The 16,911-nt window shown below is 48.5% G+C and overlaps 2 protein-coding genes across 3 annotated transcripts in view; both read left to right on the top strand.

The window, feature by feature from the left end:
- The first annotated feature begins 1,417 nt into the window (after positions 1–1,417).
- LOC137646329 (small ribosomal subunit protein bS6-like) lies at positions 1,418–1,905 on the top strand. Its single transcript, XM_068379440.1, has 2 exons — positions 1,418–1,501; positions 1,618–1,905. Exons 1-2 carry the CDS (start codon positions 1,418–1,420, stop codon positions 1,903–1,905), a joined length of 372 nt encoding a protein of 123 aa, XP_068235541.1.
- Positions 1,906–1,914: 9 nt separating this feature from the next.
- Positions 1,915–16,911, top strand: part of LOC137641429 (serine/Arginine-related protein 53-like) — a 97,025-nt gene continuing 82,028 nt past the window's right edge. The window contains exon 1 of one of the 2 annotated variants that reach the window (XM_068373970.1): positions 1,915–2,073. In XM_068373970.1, the coding sequence (XP_068230071.1) occupies positions 2,012–2,073 (62 nt within the window). In that variant the 5' untranslated portion in view covers positions 1,915–2,011. The remainder of the gene's footprint in view (positions 2,074–16,911) is intronic. The other variant, XM_068373977.1, reaches the window with a different exon arrangement.

Here is a 16,911-nt window from a genome sequence, read left to right as displayed (position 1 = left end):
AGTGAGCCTAATTAGCTAGGGTGTTTGGTGGGTATCAGCTCCCTTTGAATATAGCCAGCAGTATTCATCAAGATGCCATTGGAAGTGATAAATTGGAACTCCGCGCCTTTTCTTCATAATGTTGAATTTACTTTCAAGCCAAGACCTTTCCATTCTTTGCGTATGAGCACCAGTAACAGAGTCAACGTAATGGTGCTGATGGTTAACAGTTTGATGTTCAAATCCTAAATGCTGAAGTTTGCGATAAGCAGCCACTCGCCAGAGTGAATTACTGAATCAACTTCCATCTCCCTTTGGATTACTGGTATTAACGTTTCAGCATTTCGTCTCTCCACATAAAAGTAACTCACATCTCGTCCTTGAATCAACCCGAACACCCATGGCCCATCGATTCTCCGTCCATGATTGCGATTGTTCTCAAAAATTTCTCCTTCATCTTCTGGTGTATGATCTCCGTCTAACATGAAACCCCTATTGTACTTTTTGCGATGGGCGAAGCGTACCTCATCGATTTGTGCCGGTGAAGATTCAGTGCCCTCCATTTTACCCCTTTTTTTTAACCGAAACTTTTGCATGTCGATGTTCCTCTGCTACATAGGTCTATTTGTCGCTGCCATACCCATCAAACACAATTATGGTATCCTTCCCCTAACGTTCAAGTATATATGAAACTTGGTGGCCACGTTTAGCACTTGATGATATGTAACATTCTGTGACCATAGCAAGCTTTGAATGTGGTGACCTCCATCAAGAATAAAACATACTCCACAAGGAGGGACCAGGTGGGCACTCAGTACTTCAGGATAGAAGTTAACCTACTTGTCACGTGATATTTACCTCCACTTCAACACCACGAATGTAGATCTGTCACCACTGACACAAGTCACATGACAGTTTTGTTCTAGCTTCACACATGCACATATTTTGCTTGTTATTGTTGAAGCTACAAAAATATCTTTATTATTTCGATTTAGATTAACGGCAAATTTGTTTGCCATCTTGGCTCATCCCTGAATGTTAATATGTGACAGCGCTGCCATATTTTGATTGGAATTATGTTGTGTTGAAATATACCGTACATTTCTATAAAATGTAGTTTCATAAACTGGATTTATTGCAATTTATGCATTTGTTATCGACACACTAGCCATCTTGGTGACAGTCTTGAATTTTGAAAATACCATAAGGTACAAATAATGGTACTTCATAGCTTTGTGGAACTCTGTGGGAAAAAAAATCCGCTTTCTGATAATTTCTTCCGGGGTCCCCTTTATATTTCCCTTATGTTCTGGTACTAAAATGTTTAAGAAAGGACAATGTATTACAATAAATATAAATAAGGAATTTGATTAATTTTATGCGAGAATATAACAATTTCAACGTAACAAGACATGTAAGATTTATATATGAACAGAAGATGGATGAAGATATAAGAAAAAAGGAAAATACCAAAGAATATTTTAATGAAAAAGACAATAACAATATCAACGTAACAAGACATGTAAGATTTATATATGAACAGAAGATGGAAAAAAGGAAAATACCAAAGAATCTTTTAATGAAAAGGATAATAACAATATCAACGAAACAAGACTTGTAAGATTTATATATGAACAGAAGATGGGTGGAGATATAAGAAAAAAGGAAAATACCAAAGAATCTTTTAATGAAAAGGATAATAACAATATCAACGAAACAAGACTTGTAAGATTTATATATGAACAGAAGATGGGTGGAGATATAAGAAAAAAGGAAAATACCAAAGAATCTTTTAATGAAAAGGATAATAACAATATCAACGTAACAAGACATTTAAGATTAATATATAAACAGAAGATGGGTGGAGATATAAGAAAAACAGAAAATACCAAAGAATCTGTTAATGAAAAGGACAATTGTACTTGAGGAGAGCCGTTAGAGAGGCACAGCTTATGAGATGTGGAAAGTGAAACTAAATATTGTTTTCGAGCGCATTATTGAAACTTTAATGAGATTTTAATTATTATTAAGTATGGGAAGATATTCAAGTGATTCAGATGGAGAAAGAGTGGCACGAAAACACCGCAAGAGCAGGTAAGAGTTTTTTTTTTTTTTGATCCCTCAAATCTCTGTTCAGGAAATCAGGGTAATGCCGGTTAGGCCTAAAGCTGACCCGGAAAACTAGGCTATGTTGTAGTTGTCCGTAAGTTGGAGCCTTTGTATATCAGCGGCCGGTTCCTCACGCGTTCATAAAAAATGGACATCAATTAACGTAAACTTCCCCCCCCCTAACCTAAACTACAACCTGTGTCCTTACCTACTTACCTAACGGGGTGTGGGGTGAGGGCTAACGTCTCCTGTGACCCCCCTTACACTGCCGTATTCTAAGTTAGACATCATAATCATAATACATACAGGTGGCCGCTATCATACATACACCCCCGTAAGTTTATAAAAGCCCTCGAGGTATATTCATGATGACTGCTGACTAAGAATATAGCTGTGTAAAGGGGATCGCGGGGGCAGGGGCGTTAGCCCCCTGTCACTCAAGTAGTTAAGGATACAGCTTATTTTGATGTCAGGATGCCAGAGAACTCCAAATCAATCAATCAATCGATACGGCTGGTAGGTTAAGTTACGGGGGTTGGAGTTTAGTTTGTTTGGAGTCTATTTTATGCTCGGAGGAACTGGCCGCTGAAGTACAAAGGCTCCAAGCCCTTCATCAAATAGACATTAACCCAATACAAAGTATTACAATTACATACATATACCAAAGGCACTTCCCCCAATTTTAGGGGGTAGCCGACATCAACAAGAAACAAAACAAAAAAGGGGACCTCTACTCTCTACGTTCCTCCAGCCTAACCAGGGACTCAGCCAAGTTCAGCTGGTACTGCTAGGGTGCCACAGCCCAACCTCCCACATTTCCACCACAGATGAAGCTTCATACTGCTGAGTCCCCTACTGCTGCTACCTCCGCGGTCATCTAAGGCACCGGAGGAAGCAGCAGGGCCTACCGGAACTGCGTCACAATCGCTCGCCATTCATTCCTATTTCTAGCACGCTCTCTTTCCTCTCTCACATCTATCCTCCTATCACCCAGAGCTTTCTTCACACCATCCCTCCACCCAAACCTTGGCCTTCCTCTTGTACTTCTCCCATCAACTCTTGCATTCATCACCTTCTTTGCATTCATCACCTTCAATTGGTAAACATTAAACCTTGATGTTTTTATTCTTAACCTAACCTTGGATTGCATACATTTGTGTTCCCTTTTGCTGAAACTGATCTTGTGGGCCCTATTTTTTCCGATAAAGGGGGGGTCTGTAGTTTTTGGGGACAGGACGATATCTTTCTTATTACTAGCCAAATCGTTTTTCATTATGGGGAAGATGTTCTTTACAATGATCCAACATACCATAATATGATGTTATTTTATCATTTTGAATAATATCATAATTTACCTTTACCACAGCAATATTTTCTAAGTTCAGCACGGTCCGAACGCAAGTCACGGGTAGCTCCTGGTTAGTTTCCAACTTTCCCGATAGATAGAGCCTGTGTCATCCCAGTCTAAGAAACTTTCGGTTTTACAATTTAATACTGTCCCGTCAATCTACATATTTAGGTTTCCGTTAAGTTTGTAGTTTTTAGGGACACGTCATTTATAGTGAAATTTGATACTGTACTTCTAGGATAATTATCATGAAATGTTAGGTTAGGGAAAGGTCATTATAATGCATCGTCCTCTGAAGCCACGGCCAACTTACTCGATCGTAAAATTTCCTGCAAGCATTGTTTCCTACTTGACTTTAACAACAACCGTTTGGCGGCGTTCGGTTCTCCTATCAGCTGGTGGCGCAAGCTTGAATAGTTATCGATGTTCGGACTTATGTTTTCGCTAATTCCAACAATCTTCATTTTTAACCTCTTGTTAAGATTGTTATTTCGTTGGGACATGTCCTGAAATTATGCCGAATACTAATTTGTTTTATATACAACCAAAGATTAGGTTAGCCAACATCTAGTTAAGATGTTTCGGTAGATAAAGCCAGTGTCAAACAAAGCAACCGAACTAACCCTTTTGTTGGCCGTGTGATTTCAAATTTTTAATCCCCCCCCACATGACCTGAGATTGACCTGGAGTCGACCCTTTCCAACTCTAACCGCCGTAATGGATATACGTGTTTCGTACAGTTTCTCTTTGAGTGATGTTGCTGAGTTTATCACTCATATTGATCAAATTGATTCGATTAAGACTAAGGTATATACTCCTACGTGAGTTTGCCCCAAATTTTTTCATTATTTATTTCGAGAAGGGCTTTTAGGTGATTTTAGGGGTACATGTGAGAAGTGTAAAATTGGTGAAGGTGGAAGAACCCGAGGATTTTGGGTTTAGTGACATCGAATATTAAGGTAAGCCTGAGTAACTTTTTTATTATGACAACGTGGTTTATAATTTTGGGTGCTGCCCATACCTTTTTTTTTGTGTAGGAGAGAGACTTACGAAGGGGGTCCGGGGGCTTGCCCCCGGATAGGGGTAGTGACCTGGGAACTACCAGGTTCGGTTAGGTTAGGTTTGTGGGGTTTGTATATTAGTGACAGTGGTTAGGGGGTCGCAGGGGGGCGTTAACTCCCCCGGTTAGGTCACGAGGAAGGTAAGGACATGGCTTGTAGGCCAGGTTAGGAGGGGAATTTGGGTTAGTTGTCCATTTTTCTCGCACATTTCCGACATCCATGACCAGAGTGGTCCTAGTATGTAGATTGTTGGGACAAGTATTTACAAAACTAGTTAATTTAATATTATTTCATTCCGTGACCATTCTCGTGACAAATAGCTAATTTCGGACTTTTTTTTACTTGATTTTCGGCCGGTCAAAGGGCTGTACCCATAAACTACAAAGGCTCCCGGTAAAGTTGTACTGTATTACAGATTCTCATTTTGAACAGAAAATATATTTTTTCAATATTAAACTTACCCGATAATCATGTAGCTGTCAACTCCGTTGCCCGACAGAATTCTACGGAAGGGATACGCCAGCGATCACTATACTAGAAGGGGGTGTACTCACCAGCGCCACCTGTGGCCAGGTACTGCAGTACTTCTTGTTGACACCACCTCAATTTTTCCTCTGTCGTGCTTCCGGCAAGACGTTCATGGATACGCTTATAATTTTGGAGTCTTGTTCACGGTTTTTGGTGAAGTATTGCTCTAAGATTTCAGCTTTCGCTATACTGGAAACTTTTCTATTAGCTTAGATAGCTTTTATATTGATTTGATTAATGGTTAACGATCTTTTGCTTTATTTGGAATCCCCCTTGACTAGCTCTTTGATTCAAGATGTCCGACCTTTCTCAAGCCCCTCCCCATAGACGATGTAGGACTTGTATTAGGCGTATTCCGAAGGCCTCGGTTGATCCTCACACCGCTTGTTCCGACTGTAGGGAAAAATCCTGTCAGTTGGAAGATCGATGTGAGGAATGCGCCGGACTTTCGGAACTTGAGTTTGTTCGATTCCTTAAATATACCACTAAGTTAGAGAGAGAGAGAGTTAGGAGGAGTTCTGCTCGCTCTTCGCTTTATTCCTCACCTCATGATCCTCAACCTTTTCCTCCCCCTGTAGTGGCTACCCCCGAACCTACTATTTGTGCTCAGCCTGATATGTCCGATGTTTTGCGTGCCATTCAGGCTTTAGGTGACAAAGTGGAATCGGTAGTGAGTGACCACAAGTTCCTCTTGGCGGACGTCAAGGAACTTAAGGTGAAAAGTGCAGTGGGAAGTGGTAGTGCCAGTGCTGTGCCGAGTGCTAGTGTCAGTGCGGTGCCGAGTGCTAGTGTCAGTGTCAGTGTTGTGCGTGAGGGTACTTCTGTGCGTGCCAGTCGTCCTCCCAGTCCGGGACCTCTTGCAAGCTCCCAAGCCCAGGGGAGAAGCAATGTCGAAGGGCAAAAGGGTTCGGCAGGCCTTGATCGGCGCACAGAAGTATCCTCGGTGGTTGCGGGCGTGTCTTACAGAGACCGTCACTCCCACCCGCAGACGATTGAGCCTTTATTTTCCTCGTCTGCAGAAGAAATTTCGGGGAGAAAACGCTGGACTCAGGTCTCAAGACCTCTTAAACGTAAAGTCCAGACCTCACGAGTTCAACAACCCGGATGCAGTCATTGGGTTAGCTCTGACTCTCCGCAGTCATCAGGTGACTGCACACCTCCTAAGAGAGGTAAGGCGATGCCTCAACAGACCTCATCTTCTGTTAAGGCTTTGCCTCAACAAACCTTATCGTCTGTTGATCCCAAGATGACTTTGCTGCAGTCCATGCAGTCGCAGCTTGCGGTCTTAATGCGTGAGTTTCAGGCAGAGAAGGTTACACCTCCTCCTGCGAGCGCTCCTCCTCACCGCAGTCCAGTCTGCCAGACGTACGAAGTTGAGGTTCCTCAAGCTACCTCCATGCGTGAGCTACCGCGTTGGGAGTTGCCAGTTACCAGCGTTGTGCAGCAACCTCCACCTTCCTTAAGGCAACCTCAACAATGGGAACAGGAGTCTTATGCCTTACATCCTCCTCTTCCTTTGAGGCAAGAGTTTCTTGCAGTTAGACCATCTTCGAGGCAACAACCTCTTGAGGTACGACAACCTCTACCATCCTTGAGGCAGCCACCTCAGCTCTCGCAGCTGCTACCTCCACTTTCCTCAAGGCGAGAACCTCAACTCTTGAGGCTAGCACCTCAAGAACCTCAACTCGTGAGACAGGAACTGCGTTCTGCGCAGCCGCTACCTCAACTCTCGCAGCTCACACCTCAAGAACCTCAACTCGTGAGACAGGAACCTGCTACTGCGCATCCACCTCAACCCTTGAAGCAAGCGCAACTCTTGAGACAGGAAACTCATGCTAGGAGTCAACCACCTCAACGCATGCACCTACCTTCTTCTACTCTACTTGACCAGTCTTTGCAGCCTGAACCTCAGGTTTTAATACAGTCGCCTCTCTCCACACTTGCTCCTCAAACCGCCGCAGAACCTCCTTCATCCCAGCCTCTTGACTTTGTCGTTACCAGCCCTCATCCTCTTCAACAGAGACTTGAGGATGAAACCGCAAGTGTTTATGCACCCGCTTGTCAGGATTCTGCTGTTCAGCACACCGCTGTAACTTTACCTCTCGCTTCGCAACACTCAGGTGATGAGGTTTCTGAGGAGGAAGCTGCGCACCTAGATGATCCCTCTTCGGACGTGGAGGAACCCAAGTCTTCTCCTCCCTCCATTGACTTTCGCAAGGTCCTGGCTCTTTTCAGAGAGGTTTACCCGGATCATTTTGTTTCTGCTACTCCTCGCTCTCCTCCATCTGAGTTTTCTCTAGGCATGCAAACTGTTAAGTCGGCCTATACTAAGCTCGTCTTTGCTAGATCCTCTAAGAGAGCTTTAAGAATGTTAGGGGATTGGTTGCAGTCCAAACAGCAACTAGGGAAGACTTCTTTTATGTTCCCTCCTACTAAGCTGACTTCTAAGGCGGGCGTATGGTATGCCACAGGAGAGGAACCAGGCTTGGGAATCCCTGCCTCTGCCCAGGCTGACTTCTCAAGTTTGGTCGACTCTCCACGTAGATCGGCTATGAGGCGCTCTAAGGTCTGCTGGACCTTTTCCGACTTAGACCACTTCTTAAAGGGTATATTTCGTGCCTTTGAGATTTTCAATTTTCTCGACTGGTGCCTGGGGGCCTTGAGCAAGAAGACTGCCCCTGCTGACAAGGACTCAGCCATGCTTATAATGTCCTGTATGGATAAAGCAATTCGGGATGGGTCCGGCGAACTTGCCTCAATGTTTGTTTCAGGAGTACTCAAGAAAAGGGAACAACTTTGCACTTTTCTTTCTACTGGCATCACCTCTTGTCAAAGGTCTCAGTTACTTTTTGCTCCGCTTTCTAAGTTCCTGTTCCCCGAAGAGCTTATCAAGGATTTGTCTGCAGCCCTTATTCAGAAGGACACTCATGACCTTGTGGCCTCTTCAGCTCGTAAGGCTAAGGTTGCTCCTTCAGTTCCCAGAACTTACCGCACCCCAGTGGCCGATACTCCTGCTACAAGATTTATTCCGCCCTTTCGTGGCAGAGCCCCCAGCCGAGGAAGTACCCGTCCAGACTCTTTCAGGGGCAGGTCTAAGAAAGGTCCCAAGACTTCAAAAGGCAAACACTGACTCTCCTCCTCTCCAGACAGCAGTAGGAGCCAGACTCAAGACCTTCTGGCAAGCTTGGGAAAGAAGAGGTGCAGACGCCCAGTCTGTCAAGTGGCTAAGGGAGGGTTACAGGATACCATTCTGCCGCAATCCCCCTCTGACCACTTCTCCCATCAACCTCTCTCCCAACTACAAGGAAAAGGACAAGAGGCTAGCGTTACACCAGGAGGTATCGCTCCTGTTACAGAAGAAGGCAGTGGTGATAGTCCGGGACCATCAATCCCCGGGCTTCTACAACCGTCTCTTTCTGGTGGCCAAGAAGACAGGAGGTTGGAGACCGGTGCTGGACGTCAGCGCGCTCAATGCTTATGTCACCAAGCAGACGTTCACTATGGAGACGACGAAGTCGGTCCTAGCAGCGGTCAGGCAGGAGGACTGGATGGTCTCGTTGGATCTGAAAGACGCTTACTTTCACGTTCCTATTCATCCAGACTCCCAACCTTTCCTGAGATTCGTTTTTGGAAAGGTTGTGTACCAATTCCAAGCCCTGTGTTTTGGCCTAAGCACAGCTCCTATGGTGTTTACGCGTCTGATGAGGAATATTGCAAAATTCCTCCACTTAGCGGACATCGGAGCCTCCCTTTATTTAGACGACTGGCTGTTAAGAGCCCCCACAAGTCGTCGCTGTCTGGAGAGTCTCAACTGGACTTTGGACTTGATCAAGGAACTGGGTCTATTGGTCAACTTAGAAAAGTCCCAGCTCATTCCCTCCCAATCCATCGTTTACCTGGGAATGGAGATTCGGAGTCAGGCTTTTCGGGCTTTTCCATCGGCCCCAAGGATAAGCCAAGCCCTAGAATGCATCCTGAGCATGCTGAAGAGGAACAGTTGCTCGGTGAGACAGTGGATGAGTCTAACAGGGACCCTGTCATCGTTAGCCCTGTTCGTCGAGTTAGGGAGACTCCACCTCCGCCCTCTCCAATTCCATCTAGCAGCTCACTGGGACAAGGATTTGACGCTCGAAGCAGTCTCTATTCCTGTCACCAAAGAGATGAAGACTTCTCTCTTGTGGTGGAAGACCAACATCCTTCTCAAGGAGGGTCTATCGTTAGCGATTCAGACCCCCAATCTTCATCTCTTTTCGGACGCATCAGACTCGGGCTGGGGCGCGACCTTGAACGGACAGGAATGCTCGGGAACATGGAACAAGGAACAGGAAACGCTCCACATCAACTGCAAGGAGCTGCTGGCAGTTCATCTGGCCTTAATGAACTTCAAGTCCCTCCTGTTAGACAAGGTGGTGGAGGTGAACTCCGACAACACCACAGCCTTGGCTTACATCTCCAAGCAGGGAGGGACCCATTCGAGGAAGCTGTACGAGATAGCAAGGGACCTCCTCATTTGGTCAAGAAGTCTAAATCTCACTCTGGTAACGAGGTTCATTCAGGGCAACATGAACGTCTCAGCAGATCGCCTCAGCAGAAAAGATCAAGTCATCCCCACGGAATGGACCCTTCACAAGAGCGTGTGCAACAGACTTTGGACCTTGTGGGGTCAGCCTACGATAGATCTGTTCGCCACCTCCATGACCAAGAGGCTTCCTTTGTACTGTTCCCCAGTTCCAGACCCAGCAGCAGTTCACGTGGATGCTTTTCTGCTGAATTGGTCCCATCTCGACCTATATGCATTCCCGCCGTTCAAGATCATCAACAGAGTCATTCAGAAGTTCGTCTCGCACGAAGGGACACGGCTGACGCTGGTTGCTCCCCTTTGGCCCGCAAGAGAATGGTTCACAGAGGTACTACAATGGCTGGTCGACGTTCCCAGGACTCTCCCTCTAAGAGTGGACCTTCTACGTCAACCTCACGTAAACAAGGTACACCCAAACCTCCACGCTCTTCGTCTGACTGCCTTCAGACTGTCGAAAGATTCGCTAGAGCTAGAGGCTTTTCGAAGGAGGCAGCCAGAGCGATTGCCAGAGCAAGGAGGGTATCCACTCGTAGAGTCTACCAATCCAAGTGGGAAGTCTTCCGAAGCTGGTGCAGAGCCAATGCAGTTTCCTCTACCAATACCTCTGTAACCCAAGTAGCTGACTTCCTATTACATCTAAGGAATGTGAGATCCCTTTCGGCTCCTACGATTAAAGGGTACAGAAGTATGTTGGCTTCAGTTCTCCGCCACAGAGGTTTGGATCTTTCCTCCAACAAGGACCTTCAAGACATCCTTAAATCTTTCAAGACTTCTAAAGAACGTCGTTTATCCACTCCAGGCTGGAATCTAGACGTAGTCTTAAGGTTCCTTATGTCTCCTAGGTTCGAACCTCTCCAGTCAGCTTCCTTCAAAGACCTTACTCTCAAAACTCTTTTCCTCGTCTGCCTTGCAACAGCTAAAAGAGTTAGTGAGGTTCACGCCTTCAGCAAGAACATTGGGTTCACATCCGAATCAGCAACATGTTCTTTACAGCTCGGATTTTTAGCTAAGAATGAACTTCCTTCACGTCCTTGGCCTAGATCGTTCGAAATTCCTAGCCTCTCCAACATGGTGGGTAACGAGCTAGAAAGAGTTCTTTGCCCTGTCAGAGCTCTGAAATACTATCTTAATAGGTCAAAACCTATACGAGGACAGTCAGAAGCCTTATGGTGTGCAATCAAGAAACCTTCGATGCCTATGTCCAAAAACGCAGTTTCGTATTATATAAGGCTTCTGATTAGAGAAGCCCATTCTCACATGAAGGATGAAGACCTTGCTTTGCTGAAGGTAAGGACCCACGAAGTGAGAGCTGTAGCCACTTCGATGGGCTTTAAACAGAACCGTTCTCTGCAGAGCATTATGGATGCAACTTATTGGAGGAGCAAGTCAGTGTTTGCATCATTTTATCTTAAAGATGTCCAGTCTCTTTACGAGAACTGCTACACCCTGGGACCATTCGTAGCAGCGAGTGCAGTAGTAGGTGAGGGCTCAGCCACTACATTCCCTTAATCCCATAACCTTTTTTAACCTTTCTCTTGAATGCTTTTATTGTTGTTTTTTGGGTTGTTACGGTAGGCTAAGAAGCCTTCCGCATCCTTTTTGATTTGGCGGGTGGTCAATTCGTTCTTGAGAAGCGCCTAGGTTAGAGGTTGTGTAGAGGTCCTTTAGTATGGGTTGCAGCCCTGTATACTTCAGCACCTTAGGGTTGTTCAGCCTCCTAAGAGGAACGCTGCGCTCAGTAAGGAAGACGAACTTATTAAAGGCAGAGTAATGGTTCAAGTCGACTTCCTTACCAGGTACTTATAATTTCATTGTTATTTTGAATAACTGATAATATGAAATACGGGATACTTAGCTTACTTATAGTCATGTACACTGGTTTTCACCCACCTCCCTGGGTGTGAATCAGCTACATGATTATCGGGTAAGTTTAATATTGAAAAATGTTATTTTCATTAGTAAAATAAATTTTTGAATATACTTACCCGATAATCATGATTTAATTGACCCACCCTTCCTCCCCATAGAGAACCAGTGGACCGAGGAAAAATTGAGGTGGTGTCAACAAGAAGTACTGCAGTACCTGGCCACAGGTGGCGCTGGTGAGTACACCCCCTTCTAGTATAGTGATCGCTGGCGTATCCCTTCCGTAGAATTCTGTCGGGCAACGGAGTTGACAGCTACATGATTATCGGGTAAGTATATTCAAAAATTTATTTTACTAATGAAAATAACATTGTTCCGTAACTGAAATACAAACTACGCTATTTAGTATGGGTTATTACTTTGGCGTAGCTGAAATGACGAACCATTAGAGTTTTAACGAGGGTTTACTACCCCACCGCTAGTTAGCGGGGGGTAGAGAGGGGTAGCTTGCTACCCCCCCCGCACACACACCGGTGAATACAGTACTTCAATTTGCTTTTGGCTCGGGTGATGAACAGATGTGTCTGCTCTCACCCTCGCTTTTACTGCCATTAATCTGTTTTGCTTTTTCTACAGAGTGTGTGAAGTTGGCCTCTATTAATATGCGTACGTGTCCTGGTTTACCTGACCGCCCTTGTGGGACCTTTATGTCGGCGGTACACACAGATCCTCACACCTTGTGTCCTCATTGTAAGGGCCAACGGTGTGAAAAGGGTAATGTATGCGGTGAGTGTAGGGAGTAGTCTACCTCCCAGTGGGAGAGGTTTTGCCCGGCGCCGGAAGAAGTCCAAAGGGGATATTTCTCCTCCAAAGGCTTCTTTGAAGAGAGAAAATCCCAAGGCCTCTTCTTCCGTAGCCCAAACCTCCTCCGAAGATCCCACTCGATCGGTCTCTTCCGAGAGGCCGTCGAAGGGGAGCGTAGACCGTTGTTCTGTTGACTGATCCCGGGGTACGGGAGAGGTAGTTGCCTCCCATAGCGAGGCAGCTGCCCCTCCTCCTTCAGAGGAGGATATTGATTTCACTGTGCCTAATCGTGATTTGTTACAGCTTTGGTCTTCCTTGGGGCTTCAGGGTTCACCCTCCAAGGAAGCCCTGTTTGATATGATCAAGCTGGGGGCAGCTGTTAAACAATCGCCGGCGATAGCAGACGTAGATCCTCTGTCTATCGTCGACGTTGTTATAACGGAGGCCTCCAGTGTGTCGGATCAAACTGCTCCTGTTGTTGCTTAGGTAGCTGAAGGCTCTGATTCCCCCTCTGAACATCTTTCGAGGGTGGAACTTAGTCCCACGGTCTCTCCTGCTGGTGACTCTCCCCCCCCGGGGAAGTTCACTTACAGAGACTCCTCTGCGGAGGCCTTATGAAGGTCAGCTTGCTGATCCCACGGCCCCTAGAGGGCGTATAAGGCGGAAGGCTCGTCCTCCCCTTCGCCATAGAGGACTTCCTTCTCTTCACAAGGGAGTTAGGAGGCGCCTTTTCGGCTCGTCGTCCCCACAGTCCTCTGCGGAGGAGACTCATCGTTCACCGATCCTGCCAGCTACCACCTTAGACCTCTCCGAAGATCGTTCACGATCTCCTTCGGTGGAAGGTCGTCCTTCGGGATCCCTGACCCGTGCGCCCGAATCCTGTTGCGCGTCTAACTCAGCAGCGCACACCTGCGTGCCCGGACCCTGTGGCGCACCCTGCGCACGAATCCTGTTGCGCGTCCAACTCAGCAGCGCACACCTGCGCGCCCGGACCCTGTGGCGCACCCTGCGCCCGAATCCTGTTGCGCGTCCAACTCAGCAGCGCACACCTGCGCTCCCGGATCCTGTGGCGCACCCTGCGCCCGAATCCTGTTGCGCGTCCAACTCAGCAGCACACACCTGCGCGCCCGGATCCTGTGGCGCACCCAGCGCTCTCATCGCAGCAGCGCACGCCAGTGCGCCTGAATCCTGTTGCGCGCCCTGCACGCCCATCACAGCAGCACACGCCCTTACGCCCGCATCCTGATGCGCGCTATGCGCGCCCACGATCTCCTGCGCACCCTCGTTCTCCTCAGAGGGCAGTTCCTGCACCACCTGCGCAACGTTCTCCTGCGCGCCAGCGTGAAAGCTCACCTTTGCGGTCTTATGAGGCTGCGCAATCGCATCCTCGCCCCGTGCTTCCTGACACGCGCGCTCCACGCCCACGCGCTAGGAATATTTCTCCTGCGCACCCGCTCACGCGCGAGCAAAAGGTTGCTCACGCTCCAGCTCCTATCCAGCCTTCAGTCCCTCCCCACGTTCCAGCCCCTGCGCGCCGCACGCCCTCGCCATCACCTATGCGCGCCCTCGCCCTCACACCCTCACGCGTGCACGCGCGAAATTACTGTCTCGCACGATCCTTCCGCGCGCGATCCAGGGCAGGGCTCATCGCGCGATTTGCGCTGCGATCGCCAGCGCGATCCCGCACGCGACTTCATGGGGCTTCAGGCAGACAGATCATCTTCTCGTTCCCCCCCTCGCAAGCGCAGAACAGCGCGCTCGCTGGAGGAGGGGAGGTTCCCGGATAGGTCTAAGGACTCTCTTTCAGCTCCGTTTCAGGCGAACCCTCGTTTATTGTCTTCTCTTAGGGATCGATCGATCCCCATCCCTCCAGAGGGAGTGTCTGACAACGCGACTGTCAACCAACAGCCCTGGTTTGGTACCATAGTCAGAGCTCTCCTGCAGGTTTTTAAGCCTATATTCTCTGAGCTAGGTCAAAGCAGTGGCTACCTCGTCTCACCTGAAGAGGAAGAGAGGAGTCCCCTTCGTGGTGACTTCTCCAAGGGCTAAGCTGTCTCCTCGGAAATCCTTGCGCAAGGATCCCTCTCCCCCCCCCAGACTTTCTCTCCCTCCCCTGCGGACGAGGATTTCCCATCCTCAGGGGAGTCGGACGAGCCGGTCCGTTCCCCCATCGCACCAATGGGGGAAACTCCGCCTCTCCCTGAGAAGTCTCCCCACACGGGGTTGAAGAAGAGCCTGCATCCATCGTTGCTAGAGTACTGTATCCCTCCCAGGAGGGAGACGAAGGACTCAAAGACTTTGCCTAAGTCTTCTGCAAGGATCAGACAGGAACCAGCTAGATCTTCGGAGAATGTCCACGAGTCCCCCCAGGAAGAGCCACTGGGGACTGGAGACTTTGCTGCTAGCCCTTCGGGAGGAGAGCATCAAGAGTCAGAACATGCGTTCTGGCAAGCTCTGACCCTCATGAGAAATCTCAACGCGTTTCCGGACCATGAGATTCCTCCTCGTGAGGGTAAGGACATAGTCTTGGACCGAGTCTACGGCACCCAGAAGCCCTCTATGGCCAGTGCAGCCTTGCCCTGGTCACAAGGGATGAAGAGTGCCAGAGACAAGGTCGAAGGCCAGCTCTCCGACCTTGCCTCCTCCAACAGATCCAGCGCCGGTAACAAACTCCTCCCTCCTCCTCGAGTCCACCAGAGGAGGTATTTCGAGATCTTAGAGGAGACTTGTTTGAGTCTTCCCATTCACCATTCTGTGGAAGAACTCACTGGGGGAGTCCCTCTAGAGAGACTTTCCAACCGGCAGGTTTCGTATTCTGCTACTGAGATCCTAAGCCAGGAGAAGGTGGCGAAGTGTGCCATGCAGGCAGCCTCGTGGCTTGACATCTGGCTGGGGTTTCTGGGCATCCTGGTGCGGTCTGAGGACCTGTCCAAAGAAAGCACCAGGAAGGCACTGGAGATATTCTTACTCTCTGGCACGCGGACCATTGAGTATCTGGCCCACCAAGTCTCGAGCTTGTGGGCCAATACGATGCCGAAACGTCGAGACGCAGTTGACGAGAGATTTCACCAGAAAGTCCCCAGTTCCGACGTTAGCAGGCTCAGACACTCTTCCGTGCTCGGTAAGAGTCTGTTCGAGCCTAAGGACGTGGAGCTAGCCGCTGAGAGGTGGAGGAAGTCCAACCAGGACTCCCTCCTCCATAGGGCCCTGACATCGAGGCCCTACAAACCTCCAGCAACAACAACAGCCCCTTCCAGCTAAGAATACGAAAAAGACGACAGCAGCAAAGCCAAAGGTGTCTCAGCCCTTTCCTGTCAAGGACAGGAAGGGCAGGAAGTCCTCCAGGGGAGGTAAAAATCCTAGAGGGAGCGGCCGAGGCCGTAAACGCTAGGATTGGCAGTCCCCTGCATGTCCACCAGTGGGGGGATGCCTACAAAGTTGCGCGACAAGGTGGCAGCAACTCGGGGCAGATACCTGGACGACTTCCGTGATCGCTCAGGGTTATCGCGTCCCGTTCACATCCTCTCTACCACCCCTGACAACGAGGCCAGTGTCATTGAGCTCCCTTACCATGGGATCGGTAAGGGGGCAAGCCCTCCGGGCAGAAGTCGAGACCATGTTGAAGAAGGACGCTCTCCAAGAGGTGGCAGACTGGTCCCCAGGCTTCTACAGTCGACTCTCTCTTGTAAAGAAGGCGTCTGGAGGCTGGAGACCAGTCATCGACCTCTCGACCCTGAACGGGTTTGTCAAACAGACTCCGTTCAGCATGGAGACGGCAGACACGGTCAGACTTGCAGTGAGACCGCAAGACTTCATGTGTACACTGGACCTAAAGGACGCGTACTTCCAGATCCCAGTCCATCCGTCTTCCAGGAAGTACTTAAGATTTTGCCTAGACAACAAGATCTACCAGTTCAAGGTGCTGTGCTTCGGTCTCTCCACAGCTCCTCAGGTGTTCACTAGAGTGTTCACCCTGATATCATCGTGGGCTCACAGGATCGGTATCTGTCTCCTCCGTTACCTGGACAACTGGCTGATCCTAGCAGACTCGGAGGCAACCCTTCTTCGCCACCGAGACAGGCTTCTCGAACTTTGCCAGGATCTGGGGATCATGGTAAATCTCGAGAAGTCCTCTCTGCAGCCCTCTCAGAAACTGGTATACCTAGGCATGGTCATAGACACCAATCTCCACAAAGCCTTCCCATCAGACGACAGGATAGCAAGGCTGAGGAAGATCGCAAGGCCTTTCCTCAAACGAGAAGAACTTCCAGCCCAAATGTGGTTACGTCTCCTCGGCCACCTCTCTTCCTTGGCCCGTCTGGTTCCCAATGGTCGCCTCAGAATGAGATCTCTCCAGTGGCGACTCAAGTCTCGGTGGAATCAAGGACACGATTCCCCGGACTCTCTGATCTCTATGGGTCCCACGGAACAGACGGACCTTCAGTAGTGGTTAGCAGACGAGAACCTACGAAAGGGAGTGGATCTTCTCGTCCTTCCCCCGGATTTGATGTTGTTTTCGGACGCATCAAAGATAGGGTGGGGGGCCCACTTTCTGAACCACAGGACCTCAGGCCTGTGGTCAGAATCAGAAAGGTACCTCCACATAAACCTGCTAGAAATGAAGGCCGTATTCCTGG

This window comes from Palaemon carinicauda, chromosome 1 (genome assembly GCF_036898095.1).
Source record: "Palaemon carinicauda isolate YSFRI2023 chromosome 1, ASM3689809v2, whole genome shotgun sequence".
In the NCBI taxonomy this organism is placed as follows: domain Eukaryota; kingdom Metazoa; phylum Arthropoda; class Malacostraca; order Decapoda; family Palaemonidae; genus Palaemon; species Palaemon carinicauda.
This window is presented reverse-complemented; position numbering and strand designations above follow the sequence as displayed.